At 41.4% G+C, this 16,356-nt stretch overlaps 3 protein-coding genes across 4 annotated transcripts in view; 2 read left to right on the top strand and 1 right to left on the bottom strand.

Moving 5' to 3' along the window:
- Nucleotides 1-4,307, bottom strand: part of prkcaa (protein kinase C, alpha, a) — a 108,943-nt gene extending 104,636 nt beyond the window's left edge. Inside the window, exons 1-2 of one of the 2 annotated variants that reach the window (XM_035636691.2) lie at nucleotides 3,935-4,307; nucleotides 1,676-1,707 (exon numbers count right to left, since the gene is read on the bottom strand). In XM_035636691.2, coding sequence (XP_035492584.1) covers nucleotides 1,676-1,707; nucleotides 3,935-4,101 — 199 coding nt within the window. In that variant the 5' untranslated portion in view covers nucleotides 4,102-4,307. The remainder of the gene's footprint in view (nucleotides 1-1,675; nucleotides 1,708-3,934) is intronic. The other variant, XM_035636692.2, reaches the window with a different exon arrangement.
- A 2,543-nt stretch (nucleotides 4,308-6,850) lies between these two features.
- LOC118313208 (beta-2-glycoprotein 1) lies at nucleotides 6,851-10,387 on the top strand. Its single transcript, XM_035638542.1, has 8 exons — nucleotides 6,851-6,993; nucleotides 7,331-7,510; nucleotides 8,052-8,148; nucleotides 8,244-8,320; nucleotides 8,678-8,863; nucleotides 9,130-9,309; nucleotides 9,606-9,803; nucleotides 10,201-10,387. Exons 1-8 carry the CDS (start codon nucleotides 6,921-6,923, stop codon nucleotides 10,317-10,319), a joined length of 1,110 nt encoding a protein of 369 aa, XP_035494435.1. The 5' UTR covers nucleotides 6,851-6,920; the 3' UTR covers nucleotides 10,320-10,387.
- Nucleotides 10,388-11,130: 743 nt separating this feature from the next.
- Nucleotides 11,131-15,965, top strand: LOC118312593 (beta-2-glycoprotein 1). The gene is made up of 8 exons (XM_035637307.2): nucleotides 11,131-11,420; nucleotides 12,142-12,318; nucleotides 12,712-12,808; nucleotides 13,502-13,578; nucleotides 13,737-13,925; nucleotides 14,736-14,915; nucleotides 15,178-15,375; nucleotides 15,720-15,965. Exons 1-8 carry the CDS (start codon nucleotides 11,345-11,347, stop codon nucleotides 15,782-15,784), a joined length of 1,059 nt encoding a protein of 352 aa, XP_035493200.2. The 5' UTR covers nucleotides 11,131-11,344; the 3' UTR covers nucleotides 15,785-15,965.
- Nucleotides 15,966-16,356: the final 391 nt, after the last annotated feature.

Genomic DNA, 16,356 nt, shown 5'->3' with positions numbered 1-16,356 from the left:
AAATTGGAAACCTTTCGCTCTTCGAATAGCTGCAGTGTGAACAATCACTTTCATCCTGATAAGGCAGACATTATTTATTCAACAGGTCCAGACATGGATTTATGGTAGAGGAAAAAGAGGTGGTCAGTTCTAGAGTGTGGTGGACGGCCTCAGTGTTCGACAAACAGGGGGAAAAAAGGTCAATTTCGAAACCTGTTTTATGCCACACTGCTTTCTCTGACGTTCTTGTCATCAGTCAATTCATCATCTCCTGTATCAGAGGCAATAATGAGGCAACAGAAAAATGAAAACTTGCCACTAAAGCAGGAGGAGGGGGCTGGCAGACACGCTGGTGAAAATGTCAGCTTATGCAAAAACATGTTAAGGTGTCAACACTCCGACACCTTGGACTGACTCACTGCTGAGCCTGGTTTCACCCGAGCGGGCTGCGTCTCACCTCTGTGAGACGACATCACACAGACGAGTGGGTGTTGGGCTACGGATGGATTTACATGAAAACATTTACCAGACAAAGGCCCTGACATACATACGAGACACTATGAAGTATGTGAATGTGTTTGTATTATATGTAATTAATTCAGCAAAGACATCCGTGTCTGTGACACTCGAGCGAATTGAGATCAAATGTGTTGCACGGCAAAGTGTTTATCTTTAAAGGTAGAGACACACCAACACGACGTCAAACAACTCACATCCACAAAGCCAGATTGTTCGCGTTGCATAAGTCTGGGCAGGCAAACAATTCAAATCCTGATATAACATTGAAGAGCTGATCATTTAAAATATTAATCCAGAATGGCTTTGCATTTTTTTGTACGGGAAATATTTGGATTGTAACACAGGTAATATACTCTGTACACGCAACTGGAAAATCCTACAACAACCTAAACATTTCAAAGTTGTACTGTAAACGGTATAAAAGTGTCTACAACCTACTGAAACACCTGGGCACTCACATCCCGAGTAAGACTTTGGCAAACCCAAAAGTTTCCACATCAGATGAGGAATTCATAGGGTTGATGCATGCTGAAACTCAAAACGGCAGGTTGATTGAAAATCCACCTTCAGCGTCAGGTTGGCGACTGGGGAGCCGGATGCGAGCCGCGACATTTCTCCTTATTTGTGCACTCTGTACTGCTTCTCTCTTACTCTTTCTTCTCCTCTTTCACTTTCTGTTCCACTTCTCCTAAAACACCTGTCACCCCACCATCTTTGGGTTCCACAGTTGATAACCAACAAACACACACTGATCCCTTCCAAAGGTCCTGTTCTTAATGGGCAAAATGCTAAAGATAATACTACCACATTTGATTTGATTCATCCAAATCTAGTACCATGAGAGATGTCCTAATATTTGACCAAGCAAAAGCAAAAATCCCTTTCTACACTGTCAGCTATAAAATAATAAAATACAATGTTATTCGAGGCTCACTTCCTTCTGGCCACATGATTAAAATGACTTCACACGGGTCATCAAACCGCATGCATACACTTTGTATATCCGTCTCTTATGTAAGCTTTAGAAATGAAATGGAGCTGGTGTCTTAGTGGCGAAAAAAACCATAGACACAAAATGAAAAATGTGAAATGTTACAAGAGTCACAACAACAGAGATGCACACAGCTCTCATAATATTTGGAACGAGTCAGATGTCAGTCAGTCAGTTTCGTTTTACCTTGGCACTGGAATCCTTGTTTTCCGAACCCCCTGTGGAAAGAGAAAAGACAAGAATGCAGAATTCAATAGTTGTTCTCTCCATTTCTCCACTCCGTTAATTCACACATAGACGCGCCTGTTCATTCCAGGGAGAGGATGCAGCTTAGCACAACTACACAACTGTAAAGCTTTAAAACTTTCACATTTTGCCAGAGGCCTTTTTTTTCTCATCTTCCCCAAAAGAAACCAATAAAGGTAAATAGATTTTTTAAAAAACACATCTTTAAGCTTAACATTAGTACAAAAAAAACTGTGGATACCTCTGTGGTTTTCATAGCTTGAGCGATGCTTTCTTAGTTCCAGTAAAAGCGAAATCTTAATACATAAGACACTAATATTTTAAGGTTTGACTATGCAAAACGTCAGAAACTAAATGAAAACGCTCTTTTGAAAATGACACAGTGTTAGAGTTGAGTTGCTGCACACAGTGAGCTTGTGCTTTGCTAAGAGACAGTGTTGGGGAGGGCAGAGGTCGAGCTGTAAAACTGTCGAGGTCATAAGCCACCAGCAATAAAAGGGTGCGACACTCCCACCTGCACCAGCAGAGGACAGCGAATGTGGGGCCAACTCTGGTCTGCATACCAGATATTGATATTTCTGATATTCCACTAGAAAAACTGCACAACAACTGACGAGTTATTTAATGAGTCTCTGAAGATCAGAAAACTGCTGGCTGATCAATATGTTACAGACTCAGAGAGGTAACAAAATACAGACACACACAAGTGTATAGAGATGTGAATGTGCTCTGAGACGACGTCGACGTGTAACACTGAGAAACTCTGAGCTTTTTCATACTTTCCAAAATATGTTTCTGTCTCCCTGGGATATTGACGGAAAGAACTGCAGCACTCCGCAGGTCAGGTCACGTGCGCCTCATATTCATGTGCATATGCTGGAACGTTTCACTGCACAAGTGTTTTTCCCACTCCGCCTCACGCTGCCAGTAAACTGCAGAATTTCTGAAGGGTTTTCTCATCAATAAACACTGGAGTGGTTCTCCCCCCCCCCCCACAGTTAAATCCTGTGGCTTTAGATGCTTTGAGAGAAAGAGGAAGCTATTAGTCATCCAGAGACCCTGACCAGGTCCAATCTCAGCGTGTCAGTAGGGGAATCGCAACAGAAACAGTGAGACCCTGAACAGGAGGAACTAGTCGCCTGTAAAAGAAAAAGTGTTCACTTATAATTAAGCACAATTCAAAGTGTTCTCTCCCACATGGATGCTAGGAATTTTCTACACAGTCCCACACAGATAACAAAAAAAAAGAAAATGACTGCTTTCATTTCACTTTGTCTCACTGGGAATTTTGATCATGAGACACCACACACACACACACACACACGCACACACACACACACACACACACACACATGCAGTGATCACTGAGACACCACACACACACATACACACATGCAGTGATCACTGAGAGACCACACACACACACACACACATGCAGTGATCAATGAGACACTAACATCACACACACACACACACACACACATGCAGTGATCACTGAGACACCACACACACACACACACACACGCACACACACACACACACACACACACACACACACATGCAGTGATCACTGAGACACCACACACACACACACACACACATGCAGTGATCAATGAGACACTAACATCACACACACACACACACACACATGCAGTGATCACTGAGACACCACACACACACACACACACACACACACACACACACACACACATGCAGTGATCACTGAGACACCACACACACACACAAACACACGCAGTGATCACTGAGACACCACACACACACACACACACACACACACACACACACACATGCAGTGATCACTGAGACACTAACATCACACACACACACACACACACACACACACACACACACACCGCGCGCGCGCAGTGATCACTGAGACACACACACACACACACACACACACACACACACACGCAGTGATCACCGAGACACCACAGCAGCGGGACTCCTCCCATGTGAGACTGTTGGACAACAGTCGGGATAAACCACCGACTCGGGCGGGAACTCTGCCCCCTTCCAACTGTGGGGAGCAGCTCGCCCGGTGTGAGGAGGTCGAGGAGGCAAAGTTCCTTCTGAAGTTGTGTTACATCATCGTGCTCGGCTGAAGTTGTCCGGTGTGCAACAGGCGGCGGCAGTCGGGGGGGGGGGGGGGGGGTGGAGGAGGTGGAGGAGACTCACCAGATGAAGTCGGTGCAGTGGCTGCAGAAAGTCGGCTGCTTGAAGAACCGGGCGGTGAACTTGTGGTTCTTCACCTCGTGGACGTTCTTCTGCCTCAGGGCGCCTTTGCGAGCGAACCTGTTCGCCACGTCCGCGGTGGACGACTCGTTCGAGCTGCCGTCGGCCATGTCCCCCCCCGCGCTTGGAACTAAAAGTCAGAGCTTCTTCGGCGTCGCCTTCGCCCGTGTCTTGGTTCTCTCAGCCCGTGGAGACGCGGAGCGGCGGGTCCTCGCTGGAGACACCGGACTGACGGACTGACTGAGGGCTCTCCCCGCCTGGCGACACCACTGGGCTGCTCCACTGACAGCTCTGCGCGCCGCCAAGTCAGCCGCACTTACGTACAACTACCACTTCCGGCCACACCTTCACAGTAAAAGCCCCCCCCCCCCATCCAATTTCTCCGGCCTTATATGCTGCAACATGATTTCATAAGCTCGCAAGGTTCTGCATGGACCTGCAGCAGACTACCAGAAATGATTGTTGTCTATGAACCCGGAAAGCCCCTCAGATCCTCTGGCTCTTTTCTTCCAAAAAGCAGAACAGTGTTGTGATTTATAATATTATGGTTTTATCATTATTATTTATTCTATTCTATATTGATTTACTTAAATTTCAGTGTTGATCTTAATCATTTATTTTACTATATTTAACTTTATTGACCTTTTGCTATCTTAGTGTAACTTATTAGTAGTAGTAGAACTAAATAATTATTGTTGTTACTGGTTGTTTTTAGTTTTGATTTATCCGGTTGATTGGACCACAGTTTGCCTGAAATGGTTCGACCAATAACTTTATTATTTATTACAGGTTAATGTGCAAGAGGACAGTGGCTACAATTGCAGCTCCCACCACAGAAGATATGGATGGGGGTTAATTTACTCATATTAAAAGTTTATAGTTAATCAGTTGCACTGTAAGGTTGTTACTTGATATTGATTTAAGTATTATTTGAGTTTCATATGCAACGTGCAACTGCAACTTTTATGTAACAGATTATTATTATATAACCTACATCATGTTCAACTGTATGTCCTGCCATTTAATACAATAGTTCAGTTTATATAATGTCATGTTAAGCTCTTGTGGAGACTGTTATGACTCTTTGAGTGCCCTCCCTCCGTAATAGTGTCCAGTGAGGGGAAACAGTGAGAGTCACCTCCCAGCATAGTGCAGAACAATTCAACAACTACTCTAAAACTTAATCATATGAGCTTCACAAAAAGGATTTATGGATTTAGCCTGCTGGGCCACATTAGTTTTAGCGAGTTGTACTTAATAAACTGGCAAGTGATTGTAAAGCTGGGTTATAATTTCAAAAATCCATCCAAAGTGCCATTTAAAAAGATGCATCTGTGCTGCTTTTCAACCCCGTCACTGTCACAGAGGGGTTCACTGGGCCCTTGGTGTCAGAAAATACACAAAGGCAAAATCCACAGACTTTTTAGATCATCAAAAAGTGATTGACAAACAATGTTGATTGAACATTGTGGATATTTCGGTTGATTGGAGAAGATTAACGAACCTTTATCCTAACACTCAGATCTTAATCTCAAAGACAGTCAGACGACTACCGTTCTTGAGTTTTACAGGGGTGGTTCTGTGAGTTTTTATCAAGTTGGTGAAAAGGGTATAACAACATAAAGCCCAAGAAAATCTCCAGTGGGTGTAAAATCTAAACGTGAGTTTATACCATCCAAATTAAATATTCTTTTAATGTAATTATAGCCGCTTCATATCAATCAATACAGTGTTATTTCTAAATAAATCCTGTAATCCCTTGTAGCTGTGGCATTGTGGTCTCTTCAGGGCTTACTTTTTATACCGTTTTACTTTGAAGTCACACTTCCTGGTCGTGGCATCTGTATCTTTGTGTGACTCGACGCCTCTCCACTCCCCTTCCTCCTTGTCACTATGGCTGATGTCACACCTCAGGAGCCTCTGTGTGAGGGAGCAGGCCCCTGGTGCCGGTCCCGCTGCGGGAATGTGGGATGGGGGGCGCCATCGTGTGGAAAAGAAGGAGCATTACACATATTTTGAACTCTCCTGTAGAAGCAGTTCATAAATCCAGTGTGTTTGGGTTGTGTTGTGTTGATTGGCTTCCGATTTTTTGTTTTGGTGCTAATTTTATTTTCATAGGTTTTCATTAGGCAATATATTGTCCCTGTTAATCACCTGAGAGTTTTATATCAACATTTGACAGGAGAAAATGCTTCTTTTTTTTCTTTTTTTTGCATAATAATATTTTTTGGGAATTTGGGAATATTTTATAAATCCATATCAGTATGAGCCACTGTTCAGATGCATCTCCCTCTTGGACTGTTATTCATTATTTTCCATTTAGGCCTGCAGTGTTTGTCCCTGATTATGTGCTTGTGTATTTCAAACTGTGTGAATATGTCCAGGATTACTTACACACACCACTGCTCCTTTTTGCCTTTGACATTTGAAACATTGTCCCTCAGGTAGGTTCACCAGGTCTTTAGAGTTTACCAGTTCAGGTTGGTTCACTGACCAACGGAGCAGCCAAACCGTCCCAGTCCTCTGTGAAATCCAAATATTTGAGAATTAAATCAGGTTAAATAAACCAGATTGTTTCCCTGAAATCATATGACACTGGGCTCTGTGTGTGTGTGTGCGTAAGTGCGTGAGTGCGTGCGTCTGCATGTGTGTGTGTGTGTGTTTGTGTGTGTGTGTGTGTCTCTTTCATTCTCATTATTCATGAGTTCATATCATGCTGTGTGTCCGCTGCTACCTCTTGTACCAAATCAAGGTTATCGATCATCACTGAGTAAATATGCAGGACTTCAGACCTTTGTCCTCGATCAATAGGAGCCCACACTGGCATCTGATTGGAGCACGCTATCAGGGACCCGCTACCCAGCAGCCCTTACGTTGGCCACATCCTCCACCCAGATGCAGGGGATACTAGGGCGACTCCACTTTCAAGATGATGGCTTCAACTTTGGCTGTGTTGCTCCTCTGCCAAACAGTTTTGTACACATCTGTAACATCAAAGAAAGGTAAAAAAGAAAAGAAAAAACGGAGCAGGATAGTTGCTTGTTTGCATTTGAGCATGAAACTAAAACTATTGCGCGTATTGGCAATGTGCTGCAAGTCTTCCTGTTTTACTCGCTGACAATCACTGTCCTTTTTTCGTTTGCATTTTTGCATCTCATGCACCTTATGCATTTCGCCGATGGTGTTGAATCAAAAGTAATGCACAACAATTCGCGGTGTTATAATCGGCACGACAAAGTCTGAGTTGTCGAGCACTGTTGGTGTGTTAAGTCAGGAGGATGCTGCAAAATATAAATGTTGTTGCTGTGAATCATTGCCTCAAATTATTTCTTGAACTAGTTTGTGGCCACCCACCGACCACTGACGGGATCAGTGAGTCGACCCTGAAGCTTGTGTACGAGGTTGGAGAGGAGGTGACCCTCACATGCGAACAGGGGTACTTGCCCTCGACGACGGCCCCTCGGCGGATAAGCTGCACCGCCACAGGAGAGTGGACCCAGTCCAATTTGGCATGTTCCCGTGAGTCACGCTGCACGTAGATTGTGTTGACTTGCTGTTAAAGGTGCAACTGTCGGAGAGGTGTAATTCTTAAATTGTTTTAACCATCCAAAAGTAGACTGTGCGAGTAAGGTAGAGGCCAAAATAGGCTTAAAAATTCACAGTGATTCTGCTGACCTTTAACAAAAGAAGCACATAATGTTTCCCACAATCCATCAGAGAAATTGTGTGCATTGTGTGTCACATGATGAGGTCTAACTGCTCTTTCATAGGATTTTCCAGCATAAAATGAACGAAATTGTGGAAGGATCATTCACAATATATAGATCAGGGAACAGTCAATCTATAGACACGAGCTTAAAGTACAAGTTTTATAAAAAAAAAAAAAAACTGCTGTATCATCAAGATGAACAGTTTCTCTTTTTAAATGTCCAAGACCCAATCAATAATAAACTTTATATTGTTCTGGTGTTTATTCCAATCAACACTTTAACTTAGTGTGTCTAACCAACCAGAGATATGATTCAGTGTTATATCATAATGTCTTATCTGTTTCCTTCAGCTAAGATGTGCCCGATCCCCAGACCCCTGCAGCCCTTAGCGATGGGCAGAACTGAAGCTCCATTCAAGAGTGTGCTCAACTACACGTGTGACGATGGGTAAGGTGGAATGACAGCCCCTAACAGAACAACTGCGACCTGCGTCTTTCAATAATAATGTATACGTCAGAATAATACAAACTTTTGTTCGCCAGGTACGTCATGCTAGGAGCCAATGAAAGCAGCTGTTTACACAATGGTACCTGGAGCGATCCACCACCTCTCTGCAAAGGTACTGGAGGAAAACATACATAATGGAAAATGGTCTTGGACTTTATCAGTGTTCAGCTGAGAGCAAACGCAAAATTCATTACACATTATGTCAAGTGTAAAAAAAAAAGAAAAAGGGCCAGAAACAATTCTGACTTAATACGGAAGCTGTTCCCCAAATTTGATTGATTTCTGTATATTTTTGTTCATAAATTTTCCATTTGGAAAAATATTTTTCCTTGTTTATTGTTAGTAGTACCCCTGTATAATGCAACACTTTTCAAAAGGTTTCGCCATGTGTTCCTAATAAACTGCTCACTGACACTAGGTCCAGTGTGGATTTTGCATTCTACAAGCTGACAGTGGGATTTTCTTCCAGCGGTGAATTGCCCTCTGCCCAAGCCACTTAGAGACGGAAGAATTGTCCACGATAAGCCAGTTACTGGAGCCACCACCATGTATGGCCAAGGCTGGACGTATGAGTGTAACCCACCGAAAGCACCCAGTTATGAGAGGGGATCCTGCATGGCGGACGGAAGTGCCTCTGAGCCTCCAGTGTGCCGAGGTACACAGATGCCTGTGAAATGCATATTCTCTAACCGTCTCTCCCTCTTTCATGTGTTTCTCTCCTCTGTAATCCTGCCTGGATTACAGACACTACAGGTAAACAGGATACAGTTCAATACTAATAAACATCACATATATGATTGATGTGGTCCAGAATACCAGATAAAGTCTGCAAAGCCTTTTAAAAATGTCTTCTCTCACTTCTCTGCACTACAAAACACCTTCTCGCGTGTTTGACCTGGGTTTTTTTTCCAATCACCCCAGAGGTGAGCTGCACCATTCCGGTGGGTATCCCAAACGGCTTCATCACCTTTGCTGTGATGAGAATACATGGCTACAAGGAGAAGGTTAAATACGGCTGCAATGAGAACTACATCCTGGACGGCGAGGCAGAGATACAGTGCCAGAACACGGGACACTGGTCTTCCAAGCCGGTCTGCAGAGGCGAGTCATGGGGAAACTAGATCTTAGAAGCCGCCCACGGACGAGATGTCCGTATTCATGCCTCGTCATTGTAAAAGATTCTCTATTCATGCAGTAGTCAATTAGTTAACCAAGCGTATCCGGAGTAAGTTGGTAAAGGGAAACAACATGTCGCTCTCAGGCTTCAGCGCTGCTTCAATGCAAATGTAGACGTCGAAAAATTCAAATGTGCTTCAAACCAGTAGGGATTTTAATAATCTTCAGACTGGATTTGCACTGTCTGGTGAGACGACTGCTCTGATTACATTCCCATCCAGCTCCCTGCAAAGTTGGCATCAAACGAGGCCGCATTCTCTACAATGCCAAGAAGCTGTGGATCGCAGACCTGAAACCCAACAGGGTCCTCCACGGAGAACACGTTGTCTTCTATTGTCTGAACAGGGCTGAGAGGTGTGGCTATCCCGTGGCCAGCACCTGTCATGATGGAACCCTCCCCCTCCCGGAGTGCTTCGAGGGTGAGTTCTTGCCAGCTCAATAAATCAGCGCTGACAAGTGCACAACTTTCCAACACAGACGATATGTTTCTAACCATAAGTACTTGTACAGGTGCAAAACTTACATTTTTTTAATACCTAAAATTGTGTTGAATTACACATCTTTACCTACAGCTTTTTTATGTTTTTATACTGAATATAGTGGGACGAGCAACCATTAGACAAGAAATGTCCTTCTCCACATGCACTGATAGCAGTGCAGTGCTTTTATTTCCACTAAACAAATGTTAGATAATAAGCCTGTCAGATGGCCGGCAGATGTCTTTGGAAGAGCTGATGATGTTTCCATGTGGTGATATAAAAAATATTCTAAGTAATACAATATAAGTAGTATATCTGCCTCTCTTCTTGTTTTTAGAACCGGGCAGGGTGGAATACACCTTAAGGCCCAAAACCCTTCCGTCTGAAATCCCAGTGTGCGCTGCTTCACCCTCTGCCAGCACCACGAGCCCAGCAGGCCCTGCCAGACCTGCATAACTCTGACCCGAGACACACCGACCGGATGTGATTGACCTGATCTTGGCTAATAAATCTGTAAAAATATATCAACATCTTCCTCTTTTTTTTCGTATAACGATGTGGGAATTCTATTCATGTATTAAATGATGAAAATTCCTTTTCGGGTAAAATGGTGGTGTGGAAACAGAGAGTTGCTGACCTGAAGATGGTCTGCAGAGGGATACGCTCTATGTACATACATACATACCCAGTATACTGTAGCTTACAATAAAAACTATTTTGAACAATTTATGCTGGCATTTGACAAAATGTATCCATAAGTAACTCAAAGTCCTTCATAGATTGGTAATTTAAGCAAAAGCTAGATTCAACAACAGCAACAAAAACCTTCTAGAGTATCTGTCAATCGCGTAGGTGCACTATTGCTCCTTCTTGACAAGAAAAAAACTTCCTGATTGATAAAAAATGTAGGTTTTTGTCAGATAAATATTATATAGTTATATACATCAGGAGAAAAAAAATCTTTAATTGCATTCTGTGATAGACAGGTGACCACTGTAGCTGATTGAGAATTGATTTCTAACTGGTTTTAACTGATGTGGTTTGTTTTCATCATTATCTTTTAGGCTATATTTCTTAAGGAACAGGCGAGTGTTTCGTCAGTTGAACGAGAGAGAACAGGGTTGCATTTTTGACTGCCCTATATGTCCTTGGATTTTTTTTCCTCATGTTAGTATAATGAGGCTAAATACACTAAATCTGCACATGCACGAAATCTTTTGTTCCTGTTTCACAATCCTGCTGCAATAAGGGAAAGTCCGCTGCTGCAGTTTCTCACTTCCAGTAGCATGTCACATGGATGACAATCTGCTGTTGAAAATAGCAAGAAAGAAAGCAAAACAAACCAAACAGAGATCAGCAGTGAGAATTGACTTCTCGCTGCTCTTATCAGTTCACCTTTAGAGAGACAGAGAGCCGTGAGATTTAGTATTTGAGCCACAGACCACAGGAAAGAACCGAGGACTGTCTTTTGCTGGACAAGAATGGAATTCATGCTGACGTTGTTTCTGCTAAGTCCATTTGTATTTTCTACCGCCGCGACAGACGAACCAGACAATGGTATTTGCTGATGATCATTTTTTTTGTTGTTGTTGTTGTTGCTTGTATTGCATGAATGCACATTCATTCCAACACTGTTCAATATCAATATTTTTCAAGGGAGATTTTTGAGGCAGTCGTAGGTGTAGAATGACGATGATTTAATTTAATTTGGTGTTTTAAATGGCGAGTTTAGGTCAGGAATAGATTTTGAATATTCATACCTTGTGATACTGATTCTCTGTCAACTGTTGCCATGTATCTAAAGGTTTAATGGAAACGTAGATGAGACGGGTGAGCTTGGACCATATGTCCCTTCTGATTAATCACCCATCCTGTTTAAATAGTGGACAGTGATTTGCAATATAACTTCCATCGTTGTAGACTAAATGTGGTTGTGAAGAGTTTTAGTACATCCCTTCAGAATAATCAGTTTCCAGTAAAAAGGCAGGTCTAAATTAGCTGCATTAAAATATTTTAAAGTAGATTTTCTCTGTTCTCATAAGTTTTTTTTTTAGGAGAACCAAATAAATATGTGATAACTGTTAACTGTTGACTAATAGAGTAAATCCCTTTGGCCATGTAAGTCAGTGTTGAATTACAGTAACACAACATGGCCATCATATTGATGACAATACTATGTGGCTGGATAATTTAAATCTACTGGTATACTGTATAAGAATATTTTGTTTCAGTGTCAGAGTCTAAACACAATGATCGTTCAATCCATGTGTCCCTGCAGTATGTTTCAGACCTGACCTGGCTGCCAACATTGAGATGGATGGAGTCCAGAGGTACTTCAACCCCGGGGCGGACTTAGCTCTGTCCTGTAAACAGGGATTCACCCCCATGCTCGGCCCCCGGAAGATTGTTTGCACTGCGAAAGGAGAATGGACAAAAACCCGATTCATGTGCAGACGTGGGTCTCCATTATTCTAGTGAGAAGTTAAGGTCTTGTGACAGAACATCCTGTACTCAAAGTTTAACAGCAAATTCTGTTTTCATCATTTGTAAACAAATGTAGACTTTTAATAGCAACATAGTGGACAGTAATGTAATTATAATATATAATAACGTTCATAATTATTTCTATCACTGATAGATTTTCCAGTTTTAAGATAAATGAAGTCAGTCTAATTTCATGTTATTCCGTTTCACCTGTTGGTTCGATATAGAAAAAATATACTGCTTTAGGATTTTGGGAGGAAAGTAGGTTATACACATATGTACTTCTGTAAAAAAATTCATATAAATAATAACTGTGAAGCAGTGCTGTTTACACTTGTGCTCTCTTCTATCTTCTCTCCTGCAGCAAAACTGTGTCCCTATCCTGATCAACTGTCCAATGGAGAAGTGTACTATGAGGATACTGTGTACCAGAGTACGATCAACTACACTTGTCATGAAGGGTAAAGCAAGAAAATCTATTTGGATGTTATTGTGTGACACATTTCGTAATCTTGGGGACAATCTGCCAATAAAGCTGGAAGAGGTTCAGTGATATGTTTATAAAGTAGTGGCAGCTGTTTGGATCTGAGGTGCAGTTTGAAGCCACATTTCATCCTTTGACCTCTCAACATAATGGTAAAGCATGTCGCAGGCTACTCGCATTGTTTTGTGGATAAACTGTGAAGATGAACCTTATAAAAATAAAATGCTGGCATTGATTACTAAATCTGAAAGTCCTGAAAACAAAAACCATGCTCTAAAAACAATTATTAGTTTAGTCCGTTAGAAATCAGCATCGCAAGAAGCTGCAAGTTATTTCGACATATATATATATATATATATATATATTTTTTTTTTTACCAAGACACTAATTATTAGTGTCATTAATAATTAGGCAGTTGACTCTGACAAATGAAGCATAAACAGAGTTATGTGCTGTAACCAGATTACTTTATTGCCTCATACTCATCACACATAACGTTTAGGTATGGTGACCAAGTCATAATAATCTTTTCAATTATTTTGCATCTCACATTCCTCGACAGTTGGCTCTAAATGCACTTAACCTGATCTGAATCAACTATCAAGTATTTTTGTGGATATCTTCGCAATCTAAGCATGAACGGACTTAATGGTGTGTCTGCTCTGCTCAGGTATTCCTTGACTGGGGCCAGCACTGCTGTGTGCCAAGCAGATGGAACATGGAGCACACTGGTACCAGAGTGCAAGCGTAGGTGACGAACACATCGTGCTAACAATCTAGAAATTGAGCACAACAAATCTTTCACTCAGTTTGTTATAAATCTAAACAACCTATTCATAATAACATATGTTATGAAAAAAAAACATCATATACATATAAACTGGCATATTGTCTCTATCCTCTAGCTGTGTCCTGTGACCTTGCTCCGATCCCACAGTTTGGTATGATTATCTATGACAAGACGATAAGAGGGAACACCACGGATTATGGCGTCTCAGGGACGTACAGGTGCCTGCCGCCGTACGTACTAATTGGCAATTCGAGAGCAGAGTGCACTGCCAGAGGCACCTGGACCGAGACACCGGAATGTCGAGGTACGAACATACATATCATCCTTTATGGTGACCAACTATCTGAGACGAAGATGTGACATTTCTGATTGTCAGACTTTTTAACAGTATGGTCACATTTTCCTATTTTTCGAACAAACATAGATAATCACACAATAGAAATTCTCCTCTCTTATTCCAGTGAACATTTAAATATAGGTATATGTATTATTTTTAACTGAAAATGTAGGTATGTACAACTTTTAACAAAGTAAAATATTCAATTTTTTGTCATACCAGTATAAAAAAATATATTTTCAGATTTTCCTCTGAGCTCCCTGGCTTCTCTTTGCTCTGATTAAAGAGTGATGAATCATAAATCAAGAGAATTCTAGTCAATCCAACACCATGTGATAAGCTGCTCCAATACCCCAGAGAAAACATTTCATTTACCACACAGAGATTGCTGATCTGTGAATATAATTACAGTTATAGATAATGAGGTTTTGGTAGAAGTATTCAAAGGTAATCTCTAGGCCTGCATCAGATTATTCCAAATGGTTCAGTTCATTTGATATTCATCATTTGTCTGTCTCTTTGGAAAAGACTATGAGCAGAAAGAGATCTGGTTGTCAGGGGCAAGTTTGTGTAAAAAAACCTCTACTCTACTCACTCTACTGTGGGGAAGAAAACACTTAAAACAAATTAGTTGTGATTTCACCGTATTACGAATTTTTCCAAATAAACAAAATGGGATAATAAGCAAACAATTGGCAAAGACAGAAAAAAACAACATGAAATCTACATTGTTATCAACAGTGTCTCTATTCAATGAACTGAACCTGTTGATTGCAGTGGTGACGTGCCCTCCACCGGAGAACATTGACAAAGGCTACTTGTCAAACAACGAACAGAGAGACTTCGACTTCATGGAAACAGTCAAGTATGGCTGCCATGGAGATTTTGTGCTGGAAGGAAGCCTGCAGATTGTTTGTCAGAAAGATGGGCATTGGTCTGAAAAGCCATCCTGCAAAGGTAGGACTAAAATATCATTTTCCCAAATATTTCCTGAAAACAATTGGTTGAACAAATAGTCAAACATCATGAGCCTGACTTAGCTGTCAGATAAAAAAAAGAAAAGATTTATTCTCTTTCCAATTATCTCAACTGTGACCAATAGGGAGCAGAGTTTTAAATTTAAGAAAAAATTGTTGATCTGTCTTGTTACAAATTCATAAAAATAGTGGGTAACACTATTCCTCCAGTATGATGTTTTTCTTCTCATTGTGACTTGCAGCTCCTTGCGGTGTTGGCATAGAGAGGGGGAGGATACTTTACAAAGGACAAAAACTCTGGATTAAAGACCTGCTTCCTCGCAGAGTCTTACACAAAGAAATTGTCTCAATCTACTGCATGAACAAGGCCAGGGTGTGTGGTTACGCAGTGCAAACGCAGTGCATCGACGGAAACCTCATAATACCTGGATGCTTTAAACGTAAGGAATATTTGATTAAGGAGCTAAATACATCATTAAAAGCAGTTTATTATATTTAATCTATTTATGTGTATGCACTACCAAACAAAGGGTTCAGAACACTATTTTCAGTATTTTCTAGGCAGGACATACATATCATATCACCAACGCATCTAAAATTATATGCTGCAACACACACAGCCATTAATATTAGCATAAAATATATGAATCACTGTCAGGCCATCGCTTTACATATTTACCTATTTTACAGAACCACCCATCCACATATTCAGCAGCATTTTATTTTTGCCCATTCTAACCTCTTCTGTGTTTCTCCCTCTCTCTCTCTTTCCGTCTTTTTCTAGAGCCCACCGCTGTTGATTACAACCTTTATTCAAGTTCGCTTCCATCAGAAATCGAACAGTGCTGAAACAGCAGCAGGGCCCCTCTCTGACAGAGAACCACTGTAATATGGAACAGGTGTAGGTGTGTTCTACGCTCTGAAATGAATAAACATGGCAAAGCTTTCTTCCTTTTCTTTTTTGCAATGCACCAGATTTCCCACAAATGTAACACTTCAGACCTAATGAATAAAGTTTATTATTCTGCTACTTCAACTCCCAAATGTGAATTTTGTCCTCATCAAATAGAAAATACCATCAGTTGTTTAGTGCCTTCCATCCTCGTGCTAGACTCCATAATAACAAACAAAATGTCCTCCCTATTGACCCAAGCAAAATGTAGAGGTCAATGCAATGTGCTAGGCAACATCTCAAAAAGAATGTAAATGTCCGTCATGAATCAACGTTATAAATCTGCAACCTCTTTGCAACACAACAATTTCAGCAGTGATAGCAGCTGTGTGTTGCATTGAAGTAGATGCTTCACCTTAGTGAGTCGGCTACAGGATAAAAACTCAAGACTGTCCTGGACACAAACATTTCTTTATTGTGATGTGCAAAAGCTTATAGTGCAGTGAGTGCACATTTCAGAACATGTCAC

Source organism: Scophthalmus maximus, chromosome 8 (genome assembly GCF_022379125.1).
Source record: "Scophthalmus maximus strain ysfricsl-2021 chromosome 8, ASM2237912v1, whole genome shotgun sequence".
NCBI lineage: Eukaryota > Metazoa > Chordata > Actinopteri > Pleuronectiformes > Scophthalmidae > Scophthalmus > Scophthalmus maximus.
Note: the sequence above shows the minus strand (reverse complement) of the source record. Positions and strands in the feature narration are given on the sequence as shown.

Coding starts and splice junctions, on each gene's coding strand:
- LOC118313208 (XM_035638542.1), top strand. CDS start 6,921: ATGATGGCTTCAACTTTGGCTGTGTTGCTCCTCTGCCAAACAGTTTTG. Junction 9,310..9,605: donor TTCCAAGCCGGTCTGCAGAG/GCGAGTCATGGG, acceptor ATTCCCATCCAG/CTCCCTGCAAAGTTGGCATC. Junction 9,804..10,200: donor CCTCCCGGAGTGCTTCGAGG/GTGAGTTCTTGC, acceptor TCTTGTTTTTAG/AACCGGGCAGGGTGGAATAC.
- LOC118312593 (XM_035637307.2), top strand. CDS start 11,345: ATGGAATTCATGCTGACGTTGTTTCTGCTAAGTCCATTTGTATTTTCT. Junction 11,421..12,141: donor GACAGACGAACCAGACAATG/GTATTTGCTGAT, acceptor GTGTCCCTGCAG/TATGTTTCAGACCTGACCTG. Junction 15,376..15,719: donor AATACCTGGATGCTTTAAAC/GTAAGGAATATT, acceptor GTCTTTTTCTAG/AGCCCACCGCTGTTGATTAC.